Consider the following 17,576-nt stretch of genomic DNA (forward strand, 5'->3'; position numbering starts at 1 on the left):
AAGACTCAGTGTAAGTGGTTCACTGTAACAGGTCACCCTGGAGGCCCTGCCACCTCCGACTGGGGACTCAGCAAGTAGTCTCAGGTCTAAAGTACACGGTTCCTCTCGGTGTCATCCCCAGGCTCCGCCCCTGACTCCTCTGCCCGGCTAGCCAGCCACGCCTCCACCTGGGGGAGTTTGGTCGCTCTCCCGTATCTGAGTTTTCTCTCCGCTCCAGCTGCTGCTGGAGGGCCTCTTTCGGCCCTGAGATCTGGAGCGGGTTCCACTCCCCCGCCCCTCCCCTCGCCCTCCCTCACTCTGCAAACTTCTTTTTTCCACCCTCTTTAAACTTCAGTCATCTTAGTGCCCGCCTCCTCCACTCCAACCAACCAGTCAGTGGTTTTCATTCTCGGCGAGGGTCCATCCCCAGCCTGCCGGGGGCCAATCCCCCGCGCGAAAGTCGAGGGCTGGGGCTGGTTCCCAAGCGCCTGGCCTGTGACGGCAGCGCGCCGGGCGCCGCGCGGCGGGAGGGGGCGGGGCTGTGGGTGAGGGATGGGCGAGGGCGGGGGGAAGGGAAAGAGGGAGGAGGAGGCTGCGGCGGGTTTGAAAGCGGCAGTTTCCTGGCAGCTGGGGCAGGCGTTGGTCTCCGTGCTCCAGCTTCGCAGCGGCCACGATCGATCCAGCCACGGGTCTACGCTTGCTTCTGCGCGCCCCCGACGGATTTTTCCCAGCCCGGCTCTCCCCACCTCACCTCCCCCCGCCCCCCGGCTCAGCCTTTCCCGCCGCTTGGGCGCGGAGCCCGGGGACCAGCGGGCTGCTGTGACCCCGCCCGAAACCCCTCCGGGGCTGCCCCAGAGACAATTTCCTTCTCCTTTCTGTAGTCTAACCCGGGGTGGCTCTCGCAGAGCCCGGCCAGTCCCGGGAAGCGCAGCCGGGAGGGGCATCCGAGGGGTGTCTCGGGGCGTGGAGTGGCCCGGCCCCCAGTGGGCTGTGGTCGGGGGGTGCCGTAGCGGCGAGGCCCCCCTCGCCGGGCTGCGCGGGCCGCCTGGGGCCCCGCCGCCGGCGCGGGGTCTCCCCCATGGTGCAGCGGGGTTCGGGATGTCGAAGACGCTGAAGAAGAAGAAGCACTGGCTCAGCAAGGTGCAGGAGTGCGCGGTGTCCTGGGCCGGGCCCCCGGGCGACTTGGGCGCCGAGATCCGGGGCGGCGCGGAGCGCGGCGAGTTCCCCTACCTGGGGCGGCTCCGCGAGGAGCCGGGCGGGGGCACCTGCTGCATCGTCTCGGGCAAAGCGCCCAGCCCCGGGGATGTGCTGCTGGAGGTGAACGGGACGCCTGTCAGCGGGCTCACCCACCGGGACACCCTGGCTGTCATCCGCCACTTCCGCGAGCCCATCCGTCTCAAGACTGTGAAGCCAGGTACACCGGCCCTGCCTTTCTGTTGCAGGGGTTTGGGGGGAAGTCCGGGTGGGTGTCCTGGGAGCCGCGGCCCCTCCCCACCGTTTATCGTCCGGGGTAATCTTAGACCTCTAGGGTGTGCCGGACTCTGGCGAGGGGGAGGGGTGGCATTAGTGATTCCCATTTTGCCATTGGGAAAACTGAGCTCTGGCTTGGCAGGGAGCTGTCACAGAATTGCGACCAGAAGCTGGGTTGACTGAATTTGTAGCTCTATCTCCCACCGCAGAGTTTTCGACTCGAGAGAAAACCAACCCGCTTCTGCTTTCCTTCGCGGATAAGGTCCTCATGATTGTAACATTGTCTTCGGAACAATCTTAACGCGTTTTCTAACACGGAAAGAGGTCTGTCTTTACTAGTGAGGCACTTGGTGCCAAGGTTACCACCTAGTGTACCTGGAAGGGCTTAGCTGCTTCAGCGTTTCTTGCACACTAGCAGCAGCACCTTGGAGCTGACAGCGCCTGTCTGCCAGCCCAGGTGGTTCAGGTGTCTGGGTACTGATGGTGTACAATATGCGACGCGTGGTCGAGTGGTGTGTTCCTGCAGGGAGCTGTTGAATAGTCTGGGTTTCGAAGGGAAGACCTAGGTGATTCGCTGACTAAAACCTTTTTGTAAATCTCTGATTTTTACAGAAATTTGTTGATGTGGGTAAAAGGGTCCCGGTTGCCCTGGTGTCTCGTATGCTAGTAAAATCTGCTGCAAAGCACGTTTCGCTTATGGCATTCTTGCCAGTTTCAAAGCATTGATCAGGCTGAACAGTGAAATCTGAGAGTATGTAATACACTTGACGTATTTGTAATCGACAACAATGTTGGTCGGTTCCAGCGTTTCAGCCTTGGTAGAATGTGGTTCTGTTTTCTGAGATGTTGGTAGGAGAGAGAATTATGACTACAGTGTTATTAGAAATCAAACTATTTTTGCTGAAGCATCAAAATATAATGGACTGCTTAATTGTGATGGGCTTGAAAAATCAATCCATGCCTTCACTGCAAAATGCTAGAAAATTCTGGAGAAAAATTTAACATGTTATCTCCCTCACTTTTTTTCCTCTTTCTTTCTCAGCAGCTCACTTTGGAAATACCTCTTTAATAATCCTTTGGGCTTAATAAGGACTGATGGTTTGTGATGCAATGTACCTATGTGTGTGTATTGTGTGTGTGTGTGTGTGTGTGTTGTGTGTGTATAGACACACACACAACACACACACGCGCGTGTTTCTGCAATCTCATATGGTCTATTCCATCATATTCATTTTAAGCTTATGGGTTTATGTGAGGTTTTCTTTTTGTTGTTAGTTGAAAAAAAAACTTTGGCAGACTTTGAACATCTTTTTCTGTGTAGTTTTGTGAATTCAAAAATTCTTAACTCAAAGTTTTAGAGCCATATGTGAAGGTTGGAGGAAAGACTTTGGAACTGTAATTCAGCCAGTCGCCTGAATTATATGCTGTCTGTAAAATGCAAAATCACACACACACACACACACACACACACACACACACACACACACACACACACACAAACCCTAAATGGTCTAGGTGCCATTTAGTTCAAATTTCATGAGTCAACGAATAATGAGAACATCTGCATAATTGCTTTGTGTTTTGTTTAGGTTAGTTGGGGCATAGATGACTGTATTTTCAAAAATCGTTCAAAAGTTGATTGAGGAGGAAGTTGATAGAAGATTGGGGAGATGTATCTTTAATATTGGTCTGATCTGCATGTTATACATTTTCTCAACCTTTATACCAAATTTAAGAAAATAATTCAAATTTAGAGTGTATTTACTACTAACATTGATTGTGTTGAATAAACATCAGATGCCCCAGAATGGAGTCGATATTTTTATAGTAATAAAATAAAAACCCTCTTGACAACCGTGTTGTTAAATGTTTAGCCAAAATAAAGGGAATAATTTATATTAATAGGTGTAGCATGTTTTGTAATCATTAATAATAAAGTTAAATACTACACTTTTTAAAGATACATTCTGCTCTATGACTTCTAAAGGATACCACAATGTGTCATCCGAGATTAATATTCTTGTTTCTAAGCACGTTGTAGTTAAAAAATTTTAATTTCTTAAAAATAGTATTCTTAATTTCTTAATAGCCTCATGTTAGGCATCATGTTAAATGGCTTTCTTAAATGGCTTTGCTTAAACAACATTTTTTATAAAATAGCAAGATTTTTGCAGGTTAAGCACATGCCTTTAAATATTAGAAATTAAGGACTTGAAGAGGTTATTCATAGAACTTTGAGTGTGATTAAAAACTGCATAAATATTATCTCCAGAGAAGATAAAGATTCTATACTGTTGGGATTCAATTAAAAAAGTATGAAAATACAGGATAGGCGTTTTCAGAAAGGAACTTGCTCTGCACATTGGTTTTTTTTCCCTTTTGTCTAAACTTTGTGAGCAAAATAGATGTTTCAGTTTAATAAGGTATTATAAAGTGTACTTAGCACTCTGTCTCTTGTCTTGATTGATAACTCTTTATTAAATTATATTCATAACATGTTACTTAGAAAGTAGGACAATGCAAGAGTAAATGTAACCATTTCTGTAAGATGTAATGTTAGTGGGGAATGATCTCATATTGTCTTCTGAAAAAGTCCATGACGGAGGGATGAGCGGGGCTGGAGGGATGAGCGGGGCTGGAGGGATGAGCTGGGCTGGAGGGCTAAGCAGGACTGGAGGGATGAGCTGGGCTGGAGGGATGAGCTGGGCTGGAGGGATGAGCTGGGGACTGGAGGGATGAGTGGGGCTGGAGGGATGAGCTGGGCTGGAGGGATAAGCTGGGGACTGGAGGGATAAGCGGGGCTGGAGGGATGAGCTGGGCTGGAGGGATAAGCGGGGCTGGAGGGATAAGCGGGGCTGGAGGGATAAGCGGGGCTGGAGGGATGAGCTGGAACTGGAGGGATGAGCGGGGCTGGAGGGATGAGCTGGACTGGAGGGATGAGCTGGGACTGGAGGGATGAGCGGGGCTGGAGGGATGAGCTGGGCTGGAGGATGAGGCTGCTGCAGCACTGATTCTTCCAGCTTTCTCCTTTTCGTCTTGTAGATGCTAAGGGAGTCCATCCAAAGCCAGCACCATCACCCAGATGACTTAAAGAAAGTTCTTTCTGACTGTGACTGTCTTCCGCTTTGATTTGGGGTTTACTTTGTTCTTTTGTTATAATCTTTGGTGGAGATTTGAAAGTAACTCTTTAAAATATGGTTCCTAATCTGAGACTTTTTCTGGATTAGAATATTTCTTATTGAATTCTTATTCTTATTTATTTAGTATTCATGTAGTAGTTAGCAGTCAGTACTTTCCTGCTTCCAGGAGAATCTTTTATTCCACCTATGCTTGATCTAACTAGTGACCTGTTTCTTAATTACAACCCTGTTGTTTATTTCTCTGCAGAGTGAAAGTTTTCACTTCAACTTTGTATTTTCCTAGTAGGACAGGAAGTTGAACTTCAGACCTTTAGTGAAATTGTTTCATCATATAGCTCTAACCTATATTAACCCGGGAATAGTTTCTTTGATTTTACTTCATAGTATATTTTTTAACAATTTCTGTTCTGATTAATGAATTGAAGTAGTTAGTTTTGTTCTAAAATCCCCCAAACTATGAATGTGCAGAGTTTTATGGAATATTTGTTTCTTCATATCCCTTTAAACACCTATTTCAGTGTTTGTAAATTATGTGAATTTTGTTCCCGAGATTAAGTATTGATACAATAGATACATGAGTCATTGTGTTCAACTATCCTAAGTCTGGTGCTGTATCTACAGATGAAAATCACGCGGAACAGTGTTACAGTTTGTTTAAACAAAAACTAATTTGAAATAGCTCTTGTTTCATGCTAATTAAACGTAGGTAAATGTCACCACTGACACTTTGAGATATCTGATTTATAAGAAAATTTTGCTAAAATGTCCACATTCTTAGAAATACATTGCCCGTTGGTGAATGATGCTTTTAAGTAAGGATGTTTATGTTATAGCAATAATGAATGACTGTACCCCTTTCTTCTCTTAGCTTTTGGATCTTTTTGTTAGGTTATTTTGTTTGTATGTTTGTTTAGTGGGTAATTTTGGACTTGCGGTGACTTTTGTTTAGAGGGTTGTAATATTTGAAGATGACAAGGGTGAGAGAAATTAGAGTTAATTGCTAGCCTCCTAGATTTGCAATACAAAATACTTCTCATTACCCCTTTTTAAGCAATATAAACTACTGATTGGGTGAAGCAGCCCTTGTTAAGAAAAATAGCATCAAACTTTGATAAACTTTAAATTTGAAACGTTACTGCTTTCTCAAATTTTGTAGCTATACATTGGGTCTAAAGTTGGTCTTAATAACTCAAGGTTCAACTTCTGGACTCAATTCACAGACACCTGCAATTCATGTGAGTACTGGGCTTATACCATACTGGCAGAACAAACACTTACCATTTGGCCCTTTCAATTTTCAAATCATTTTTATTTTATTCAGTTTAATGCTAAAACTGATTTTCTTGGAATGTTACTCTGTGTTCCTTGGGAAATGTATATTATTTTTCGTATATGACCCTGAGATATATTTTCTAAAACCTCTTGTTATGGGAGATACATTTCAGTGTTCCCCCCGCCCCGTCTCTAATTTATATGAATTGATGGTAAAACAAATCTCCAACATGTGTTCAAGCCTCTGATTTATGAACTCAGTGCGTAATCTTCTCAGGTGAATAAATTTCATATAACATCTTCACTATATAACCCCTAAGTGCTTTGTAAAATTTGTGGGCACTTAGTGTTTTGGAGGTGAGTTGTAGGATAATTTCATGTTTATGAATCACTTAAATGTCACCTACCAATTTCAAACTCTGCTGATTTCCAAGTCAATTTTTGGTTGGTTGTGAGGTGACAAAAGGATAAGTATTTTAGTACTGAGAACTAGCATTGTGTCTCCTTTAATTAAATAATTGTTTTTGTTTCTCTTCTGCAATTTTGAGAAATAATTTCCTTGCAATAGTGCATTCTGGAAGAGAAAACGAATGTCCCCCATCTAAAAGTGTCCCTCAGGGTGAGATTCTCAGTAGCTTGGAGGCTGGTGTTGTAAGAGGCTTGTTTGTGGAGGAAGAGAGGTTACTTCCTGCTCTCCTTCCCCTTCAACAAATATTATTCAGAATGTTTTCCCAAGAAAGGTGCATATTTTGCTTTAGAAAGAGAAAGTAAAAAGTTCGATTATTGGTGCCCATTCCTCCTTCCTCAGACATCCAGTGCTACACCCACTGTGTGAGTTAGCGCCGGCAATACAAAATGTAAAATATAAAAATGAGTCACAAATAGTCTCTGTCTTCGAGAAGCTCACAAGTTAGAGGGAGCTTAATGATTCGTTGGTAAGGGAATGCCGGTAGCCAGGGTTTTACCTTTCTTCACGTTTCTTCCAGTTCTTAAAGGAAACTCTTAGGCCAACTTTGGAAGGCATTTTGGTGGAAGCTAGACCGATTAATTTGTTACCTTAGTTTTATAAATGGTGTGAAGTTGCATCTATAGAGGATTTGGGTTCTCAAGTCATTACACGAAGAGGGAAATCAACTGTAAACAAAATTCTCTTTTGGAAAGCCTTTAAATTTAAATTGCCCTCAAAATACATTGTATTTTTATTTCATTTACAGTGTGTTTATAATTCAATTTGTGTTATATTTTGCAGTGTATTTTATACATTGTGTTTGTATTGTACCACTTTTAGGATGAGTCCTACATGCCACTTTTTCACCCATGTTGGAACCAATTGCTTTGTTTTGGTTGAACACCAGATAAAATAGTTTGCTTGTGTCAGAGATCTGTTTTGCCAAACAAACAAAGAAACAAAAAAAGACATCACCCCCCCCACACACACACACACAAAACACCCCAAAACCCCATGTCTTTTAAGTCTATGAAATGACCCTCATCTGGGTGTGCATAGTGAATTTATAGAAGTTAAAAATATATACATGAGGTGAAACATATACATTCTTTTTTATGTCTTACTAAGTAAGGTCCTTGCTACCTGCCCTTATTTTCTGACTTGGCTGGGAATTGTGAAGAATTCTGAACTCAGCCAGGCTTTGAAAGATGGATACATTTTGGCTGAGTGGAATTAGGATCCACTCAATAGTAGATAAGATCACAGGAGGAGAAAACACGGGACAACAATACACAGGACAAGAATATACGATACAGAATGGTCTGTAGTATAGTCCATCTCAATAGTTTTGTGTGTCTTGTGTGTGTATATAAGGCTTTATTTTGTATAAAAGCACAAAACCCACATTATAGAATAACTGGAAAATAGAGGGAAAATCATATTAAACATTTAATATGATCTCCATTATAAATGATCTCCTCTGTGGTTTTTTTTTTTTTTAAACTGGAACTTGAAATGTTTTTCTTCCATAAATAATATTGGTAAGGTGATTAATGCTATTTCTGCCTTCAACCTTAGTCAACTCATAATGTAATACTATGAGTATTTATTTTTATTTCACCCATAATGTAGATGAACTATTACCATCAGTACTATGCTTTATTAATAGGCTTTCTTGGATTGCTTTGGAAGCCTAGCCAACTTTATGGGAAAACACACAATTTGCTGATTTAGTAAGAAGAGAGCTGCACATATGTTTCCACCGCAACCCTGCCTTCTTGTTTGGTTGACTGACTTCCAGTAAGGGCAGCACCATTAGGTCTCCATTTCCCCAACCCCGGCACTTTCATCCTGATACAGTCGTCCCAGCATGGCTAGCAGAGTATGGACTACATTTGGAAGACCATAATTGACTTGTAACTTATCTAAATACCTGAGAAAGGAAAGACTGTGCTCATAGATTGTAAAGTATTTTGCTTTGTTAATACTTGTGCTAGAGATAGTCCTTTAGAGACTTGGTAAGAAATATGGAGGGTTCAGCTTTTCTGCTACAATTTACTTGGAGTTTAGGGTTTTTAAAAATTATGGAAAGAAATTTTGCTTCACATTTAATAATTACGATCTATTCTGTATAGAGGCTTCCCTTCTTCTTGTCTTGGGTATGCAATATGAACAGTAACCAGTTTACTTAATTAAAACTTTTGGGCATCTTAGGCTCTTTGCCTTTTTTATGCACATTTATTTTTCTTGCATCAGAGAAGTTTGTGATTCTCATTGTTGTTCAGATTGGGAATTACATGTGACTGTGAAAAATGGGGTTTTGCAATACATGATGTCATTTAACAGAATAATTTTATGAAATGAAAATACTCCAAAAGGGAGGGGAGAGAAACATTTATTATTATATGCTTTCTTTTTTCTTAAGTAGAATTAAACTAAATTGGCTTTGTTTTTTTCTCTAAGAAAATAACTTTTCAAAAATCCACATTGATGGAGCAGTCTTGGAGATGGTTATCTGGTTTGCAATAGGTATCTTGTGATACATGGCTTACATCTCAGCAGGAAGGGAAAAAAATTCCTAATTCACATGCCAGTTCATGTATTTGTAAGGATTCTGTAGCAAGTGACAGAAACTCCATGGAGATTAATTTAGGGGAAGAAGAAACGTATTGGTTTACATACATGAAAGCCCAGGCGTGGGACAGGAACAACTAGATGTGTGTTCTGAATTCACGTGACTCATTTCCTCTGGGTGAGCTTCTTTCTTAGTTTGGCTCTCAGTGTAGCAGGAAAGGTGACTTTGAATCCCCAAGTCGTATAGAGCCCTCAAAGCTTCTCATCTTTTTTTTCTGGAATCCAATGACAAATCTCATGCAGGGACTTTCATTGGCCCTGTGCCCAGTGGTGGAAAGAGGTCAGTGGGGTACCATGACTGGTCAGGCCTGGTTACGTGTCTGCTCTTGCAGCTGGGTCCAGAAAGCACAATGATTAATAACTGTACCAGAACCCCGGGAGATATGGGAGGGGCAGGTCCTCAAAAGACGGATGCTGGGGAGACAATACTATAGGAAATGGCCTCATTTAAAACATTGAATCTCTTTTACTTTGAAGCCAACAAGAATACACAGTTGTCATAAAACTATCATTTCAAAAAAAAACAAACAAACAGATATTGGCTGTCGACCAAAAACCAAGGCACTATTTTACTAAAATATTATCATTTTTGATGTTTAAAAAAAAAAATCTAAGAACTGCTTTTATCTAAACATTGTTCCTTTAAGAAAATTGAGAGGTTAATACCTCGATGTGCACCTTTAAAACTAATGCTTGTAGGTTTTCTTCAACTTTCTTTGATTTTTAAAAAATATCAAATAAGATTCTCTAAATCAGTTCTGCTTGTTCTTACATAGATAGAATACTTCGGAGGATGATTTAATTGTCTTTGGCTTTGAGGAAATGATTATTAGTCTAGTTAATGCAATTTTTTTAAACTTAATATTGTACCATTTTGAAAATGAAGTTCTAAACTAATTGCTTTCTAAGATGTTTTGCCTTTAAAACAATGGTCTTTGAAACCATAAATTAAGACTGCATTATTATATTTCTAAGGGCTCCCTAATAGTACCTTTTAACTGTGATCTCCGAGAAATTATACAGAAAGGAACCAGTTCACTGACTCCTAACTTGGAAACACTGCTTAAGTGTGTAATGTGGTGTCTGTTCAATCACCCCAAAAAGTTATTTGGCAAACATTGTAGGATAAAAATCTGACCACCTGTTTAAGTTTCTTTCCTGCCTCAACTGGGGAACAGAGCTACTTGAGTAGAGATTGAAAGAGAGGGTTGGGTACCCTGAATATCTTTTTACACTATTCTTGTATTGTAATTGCTGTATTAATGTCTTCTACTTGGGTGCCATGAAAAACAATCGTTAACATCAGCCTTCAGTTGATGAGTGACGTGTACAGCAGAAGTTCTGCAGTTTGGCTAAATTCTGTGTGGAGCTGGATGTTAAAGATTGGTAGGTTATTTGGTAAATACACTTACTATGTATAAAAATGAACATCCATGGAATTGGATGTGATTTTCAATGAGAATCATAGAAGGGACTTGGTCTTTTTCGATTAGTTTATGTCTCTCTTGGGATTTCTTGAGACCATATCTGGAAAATCACTGCTTCTACTGTAGAAACCTGTTCCAACTAGAGTTCTCTAACATTAATTCCATATATTGACAAACTAAGCCGTGAAATCTGTTAAAATAATACTATCTTCCTTACTCACAGAATTACACCCTAACCCACATTTGTAGCTTTTGGCAGAACGCTTTGTCAAAATATTATTAATTTTAGCTAAGGATATTATTCGCTAATATCAGTGTTTGACTTAATGAGAAATTTAATTCCCTTTGACTAGAATTAGATTTGCTAACTAGAGCTATCTCACATTGTAATGTTGATGAGTGGAATGACAAATCAAACTCCCTTTGGTGGCAACTCTTACGTTGACAACCTTGTTCTAAGTCTAATAGGAATGTTCTTTCTTGGGGACTTGTCATGATAACACTAGTTGCCATATGTCAGGGTGTCATACACCTATCTCATTTGGTTTATAATGATGTACATGTTGTATACATGCATGCCTGTAAAGAATTCATTATTCCCCATGAGTCAGGTATTATCACCTCCCTTTTACGCATGAGAAAACCGAAGCTCAGAAAGATGACTATGCCGAAGGTCCCCCGCACTCACAGGGACAACTGTGAACTAAACAGTTGTGAGTCCTCCTCCCTTCCCAGATAGAATATTATGTCTGACAAATCTTTACTTCCTGTTTCTCTATTAAGAGGAAAACTCCCACAATTCTTAATTGTTTGAGTGGGTGTTACATGCAGTAAAACACTGGGCCGTACTTAAAATAAAAGCTCCATTGCTTGGTTCTATTCTAAACAAAGTTTGAGGCTTACAGTTTCATCTGTGCAGCAACACTGCATGATGAAATAGTTATCCCCAAGAATCACTCATCAAGCAGAAAGTTAGCATTAAATTCTTGCCACCTTCGTAAGACAACATTTTCAGCAGCTCTGTGTAACAGCCTAAATACTTTTATGATAAATATACTCATGAAAATTGTATACTCAATACGGGGAAGAATATATTGTTCCTGTGTTTCCTGCCCACTTGCTCTATAATTCACCCACCAGAAAGGTGTTTGCTGGCACACTTGCCTAGAGACAGGTAGCCTAGAAAATGATTTGAATGAATATATGTTGGAATTAGGAATTTAAAAAAAAATTTTTTATTGGGTAACAGTGTGTTTTTTCCAGGACCCATCAGTTCCAAGTCAAGTTGTTGTCCTTCAGTCTAGTTGTGGAGGGCGCAGCTCAGCTGTAAGTCCAGTCGCCGTTTTCATTCTAGTTGTGGGGGCGGGGCACAGCCCACCACCCCATGCGGGAATCGAACCGGCAACCTTGTTGTTCAGAGCATGTGCTCTAACCAACTGAGCCACCTTGCCGCCCCCAGGAATTTTTTCTAAGTGTGTAGACTCTTTTCAAAGTATGCTTTGCTTAAATAAGATTTAACCAAGCTGAATAGAAGAACTACTACTGTATTGAGGTAGCGCTGTCCTTTTCTAGACTTAAGGACTGCCCAGTTGCGTGGAAAGAGGCAGTCAAAGCAGGTGTCGGGGGTTGGCATCTCTTATTCTTTAAGTGTCTGTGCTGTTTTCTTTCCTATTTGGGCTTTAGGTCAGTCACTCAACTGGAAGGAACCAAAGCAATCCAACCAAAAACCCTTAGTCTACAGGTAACTACATTGAGGCCCAGTCATGGCAGGTAACTGCCCAGGAGACACAGCATGAAGCTGGCAGAGCAGGGACTGGAACTCAGGTTCCTTTTATTGTTTTGGTTTCCGGCATAAGAACTTCTGTAGGTAAGTAGTGAAGAAAAGAATTAATCTGTTAACCATGTCTGTCTCTTCATGAAATCTGCGTTCTTTTGGAACCTGGTGGAACGTGCTAACTTGGTTTGTGAGGCCATCACCACGCACGTGTGTCATTCGAGGCAGTGGTCACCCAGAGGTGGGAGCACAGGAAAGGATTTTAATCATTATATGCCACAGGTTTGCAGGGCACTTTTAGCCTTCCATGATGCTGTAGCTTACGGTTGCCATTTAAATAGTCAGAAAACTGTGAGCTGGTACAACAACCACTGAATGTTCTCGTTAGTTGTTTTAGCTTTGAAAAACAATTTTTCAATCAGAAATATTCTTCACTATGCTTTCAGTACAATCCTTCTGAATGGCTGCTGCCATATGGAGACTGCTACTGCTGTCCTTACCCCTCTTTGTGGGGGTGACACTGCCAGTCTGAATTAGAGCCAGCTCTGCTCTCACCTCCCTAACAGACTAGGGGATGCAAAAGGGGAAGATGACGTTTGGGGCAAGGGTCTGCTCAGGGATGTGGTAGATGAAACGTCAAGGGCACTTGTGGCTCAGGGTCTTTGAGCTTGTCTGGCTGAAATGATGGTTGACATAAATGACATGACTGAAAGGAGGGACTGTGCTCCTGCTGGATACCGGACAGGTAGCTGTCTCAGTCCATGGAGAGCTGTCCAGGGCAGAGGAAAAGGTACTCATCTGTGTGAGGCAAAACTGAAGAAAGGGGATGGAGGTCGCAATTCTGTATACTCATGAGGTAAAACTAGTAGGAATGGTGACATCTTGCTTGGGCCCTTTATATACAAGTATCTGTGAAAGAACAACTTAAGTGTAGACATGAAAAAATCTTTCTACGATCAAGCTTCCATATACTCCTTTGCAATATCCATCAGGGTTCAGTGCAGGAAACAGACAGATAACGGAGGGAAGGTTGCTTAGGAAATTCCTGCAAGGGCTCAGAGGGCTGGGCTCTAGGCCAGGCCTCTGAGAATGACTTCCAGGACACCTTGGAACAACTTGCCACAGACGCTGCCACCTCTGCCATAGTCAGGAAAGTGGCAGTCAGGGGTTGCCACCGAAACCATGTCAAGAAGGTGCCACTGTAGTTGTGATCAAGGAGATCACAACGGTCATTGCTGTTGCCATCATAGCTGCTTGAAGTTTGCAATGTAGCTTCTGGGCACTCCTGTGACAACTTGTCTTTGATGCCTATAAACTAGGGACTAGATGCTGAAGCTGAAACTGGCACAACTCCGGCCACTGTCTCTCAACACTCTCACTGACATGTCCATGACCTTCTCTGCCAGCTGAAAGCAGCTAAAAGCTACACGCTGATGGGGCTCTGCTTCCCTTCTGTCTTCCATATTTTGTGTGCTGCCTGTTAATGGTGGAATCAGTTTGCATCCTGAATACTAGCTGTAAAGGAGTCAGGAAAATACAGCTGTTCATTTTCCAACCTCTGCATTTCAGGAAGGCATACAATAAGGAGGTGGGTGCTGAGTGCCAGCTGACCTTTTGCACACACTCATTTTATTAAATATCTTAAATATTGTGGAGCCCTTTCTTGACAACTCATTGTCATTTCTGTGAGTTTCTTGTTTTGAAATGAGCTGTAGTTGGAGTGACTATGGCCCACAGATTATTAACATGTGTAGTGACTTTTTGTACTAGGCTGGTCTGTGTGGCCTTCCTGCTGTCTCTGCTGCTGAGATGTCTGTGTTTCCCATCACTTGTTCCCAGCATCCCCTGCAAGCTGCAGCATCCAGGGAGGAGCGGGCACCTCAACTGAAGTAACTGATTTGTAGGCTGGTCAGCAACCTGTGATTTCTGTGGCTTGAAAAGATGAACGGGGCCCTAAGAATCTTTCCTGGGGATTTGAACTAAGACAAAAAGGAAAGAATTTGCAATTAGGAATAGGAGGTTGAGCTGAGAGGTTTTGCAGTGATGCACTGGAGTTGGCGGTACTCTTGCATGAGATGGGTGGTTAAACTTCCAGGAATTTTGCAAGTTGGTTGTCCAACACAGACTTTAAAAAAGGAATTAAGTTGCATAAAATTATAATGAAAAACAAATTATATTAAAACAAATTGTATTGATATTGTATTAAACTATTAGTAATTTATTATAATTAAATTATATTAAAATTATACTAACAACTTAATACTCAAAATTAATTGTTTTGTAATTGTTTTCAGCTTTATTGAGGCATAATTGACAACATTGTAGTATATTTAAAGTGTACAATGTGATGATTTGATATATGTATACAGTGTGAAAGGACTCCCACAATTGAGTTAATTAATATATCCATCACTTCCCATATTTACCCTTTTTTGGGTGAGAACACTTAAGTTTTACTCTCAGCAAATTTCAGTTATATAGTATACAGTCATGCGTTGCTTAATGATGGGGATACATGGTAAGAAATGCGTCATTAGGCGATTTCTTCATTGTGTAATCACAGAGTGCACTTACACACACTTAGGTGGTGCAGCCTCCTGCACACCCAGGCTGTAGGGTAGAGCCCATTGCTCCTAAGGCTACAAACCTGTACAGCATGTTACTATACTGTGTACTGTAGGCAACTGTAACACAACAGTAAGTATTCGTGTATCTAAACGTATCTAAACACAGAAAAGGGACAGTAAAAATACGGTTTAAAAGATAGACAGTGGGACACCTGTATAGGGCACTTATTATGAATGGAGCTGGCAGGACCGGAAGTTGCTCTGGGTGATTCAGTGAGGGAAGGGTGAGTGGATGTGAAGGTCATTACTGCACACTCCTGCAGGCAAGCCCTCCCCCTGCTTCCTTCTAACAGGGTCAGAAACAGAACATCGAAGCGGTCAGGGCTGCTCCCTGAACAGGGATGTGGGCTGAATTGGTTGGAAATATCTAGGAGAAACTGGTGGGTGGTGCATAGATCACCATAACAGTGACTGGCAGGAGGGAGTGAGAGGTGGCTCCAGGATCAAAAGGAATAAGGGATCAAGATGGAGAGAGAAGGGAACATAGGGGATTGTCATGGCAGTGTGGTTTGGGCTATAGCATGTTGAAGCAGTGGTCAGATTAAGGAACTTTGTGGAATTCATGAAAAAAGAGGGTGTTTTACATGGAGAGGGTGTAGAACTGAGGACTCAATATTTTGACTTTGGAAAAAAAATTTGTTTTTGGTTCCATTGACCTTATCTGGCACAAAGAGTTCTCTGTAGCGCTGAATTGGAAGAAATAAAACTTATCTACACTTTCATCATTACAACCTGATAATATTTCCAAAGTACAGGGACAGGCTGGCTCCACCCTGCCACAGAAAGCTTTTACTGCAGTGGCAATGGCACTTACCTCTTGTTAAGGTAGTTCCTGTGGACCTGTGTTCTTGTACAGGATCTGAGGTCCCCTGAAGACCATCAAGCTAGATCTGGGAGGGCCGTAATGACCTCTGGATATGTAGCTCTGGGGGGACAGGCTCCTCTGTGCAAAACAGGTGAGAGCCTGACTAACTGGGACGTTATATATGCACTCAAAATTATCTATCATCTATCTATTTATCTATCTATCCACTCAAAATTATCTATCTTTTCTTTCTATCTATCTATCTATCTATCTATCTATCTATCTATCTATCTATCTTATCTATCGATCTATCTATCTACCTATCTATCTATTTATCATTTATCCATCCATCCAGCATTGGTTTACAACATTATATAAGTTTCATGTGTACAATATTATAATTTAACATCTGAATAGACTACACTGCACTCCTCACCAAAAGTCTAGTTTCCACCCATCACCATACAATTGAGCCCCTTTACTCATTTCACCCTCTTTCCACCTGCCTTTCCTCTCTAGTGACCACCTATCTGTTATTTGCCTCTATGAGTTTGTTTTTGTTTTTCATTTGTTTTTTGTTTTATAGTCTACATGAGAGTGATGTCATATGGTATTTGTCTTTTTCCATCTGACTTATTTCACTTAGCGTAATACTCCCAAGGTTTACCCACATTGTCTCAAATGGCAGGATTTCACCTTGCTTAATGGTTGAGTAGTAGTCCATTGTACATAAGTACCACATCTTTATCTTTGTATCCTTTGACGGACACTTAGGTTGTTCCCATATCTTGGCTATTATAAACAATGCTGCAGTGAACATACGGGTACTTGTATCTTTTTCAATTAGTGTTTTCTTAGTCTTTGGATAAATACCCAGAAGCGGAATTGCTGGATTAATATGGTAGTTCTAATCTAATTTTTTGAGGAACTTCATACTGTTTTCCATAGTTTCTGTACCAATTTACGTTCCCACCAACAAACACTGTAGAGGGTTCCCTTTTTCCTGTATTTTCTCTAACAGTTGTTTCTTGTCTTTGTGAAGATGGCCATTGTAACAGATGTGAGGTGCTATTTCATTGTGGTTTTGATTTGCACTCCCCAAATAATTAGTGATGCTGAGCATCTTTCATGTGACTGTTGGCCATTTGTATGTCTTCTTTAGAAATATCTATTCAGATCCTTTGCCTATTTTCTAATCGGGTTGATTGGTTTTATTGTTGAGATGTATGAGTTCTTTATATATTTTGGCTATTAACCCCTTATTGGATATATGATTTGCAAATATCTTTTCCCATTTGGTAGATTGCCTTCTTGTTGTGTTGGTGGTTTCTTTTGCTGTGTGCACTCAAAATTGAGGTGCTGTGAGTGATGGGTAATCTATTGCCAAGTCCCATAGATATTGCTCCCATCAGAGAAAAGAAAATTACTCCTGTTCCACATTTCCTTCATTTCTTACAGGAAATTCGGCTCCATTATAATCTTATGGGACCATCATTGTACAAGTGTATGCGGTCCATTATTGGCTGAAATGCAGTTATGTGGTGCATGACTGTTGCATTGTCAACTATGGTCACCATGTCACACATTAGGTTCGCAGGCCTTATTCATCTTATAACTGAAAGTTTGCACCCTTTTAGCAACCTCTCTGCACCCCTCCCCACCACCCTACTCTGTTTCTGTGTTTCAACTTCACGTCGTTTCCTAATTCCACTACATTTTACTACTATCTATGTTCTCGGGTTTCTTTACATCTATTACTATATCTATATGGTAGATATACTATGTAATGGTTGGCTACTGCACTTTATCTTCCCAGCTCTGTTTTCACTGTTGTCATGGCTATGGTAGGAGTTGCTAGCAATTACCAAACACACCACTGACTGTGGGGGTGGGGAGCAAGAGTCAAGGTTGGAGAGGCCGCACTGAACCATGTACAAATGAAAATTATGGGAGAAGAAACTATGAGTAAGCAGAAAAACTGACGCATGATGTAAGACTAA

At 41.6% G+C, this 17,576-nt stretch overlaps 1 protein-coding gene across 3 annotated transcripts in view; it reads left to right on the forward strand.

Annotated features, from left to right (window-relative positions):
• The first annotated feature begins 974 nt into the window (after positions 1 to 974).
• Positions 975 to 17,576, forward strand: part of MAGI3 (membrane associated guanylate kinase, WW and PDZ domain containing 3) — a 247,008-nt gene continuing 230,406 nt past the window's right edge. For all 3 annotated transcript variants that reach the window (XM_019659190.1, XM_019659192.1, XM_019659193.1), the window contains exon 1: positions 975 to 1,393. In XM_019659190.1, the coding sequence (XP_019514735.1) occupies positions 1,078 to 1,393 (316 nt within the window). In that variant the 5' untranslated portion in view covers positions 975 to 1,077. The remainder of the gene's footprint in view (positions 1,394 to 17,576) is intronic.

Source organism: Hipposideros armiger, unplaced genomic scaffold (genome assembly GCF_001890085.2).
Source record: "Hipposideros armiger isolate ML-2016 unplaced genomic scaffold, ASM189008v1 scaffold_297, whole genome shotgun sequence".
NCBI classification, from domain to species: Eukaryota; Metazoa; Chordata; class Mammalia; order Chiroptera; family Hipposideridae; genus Hipposideros; species Hipposideros armiger.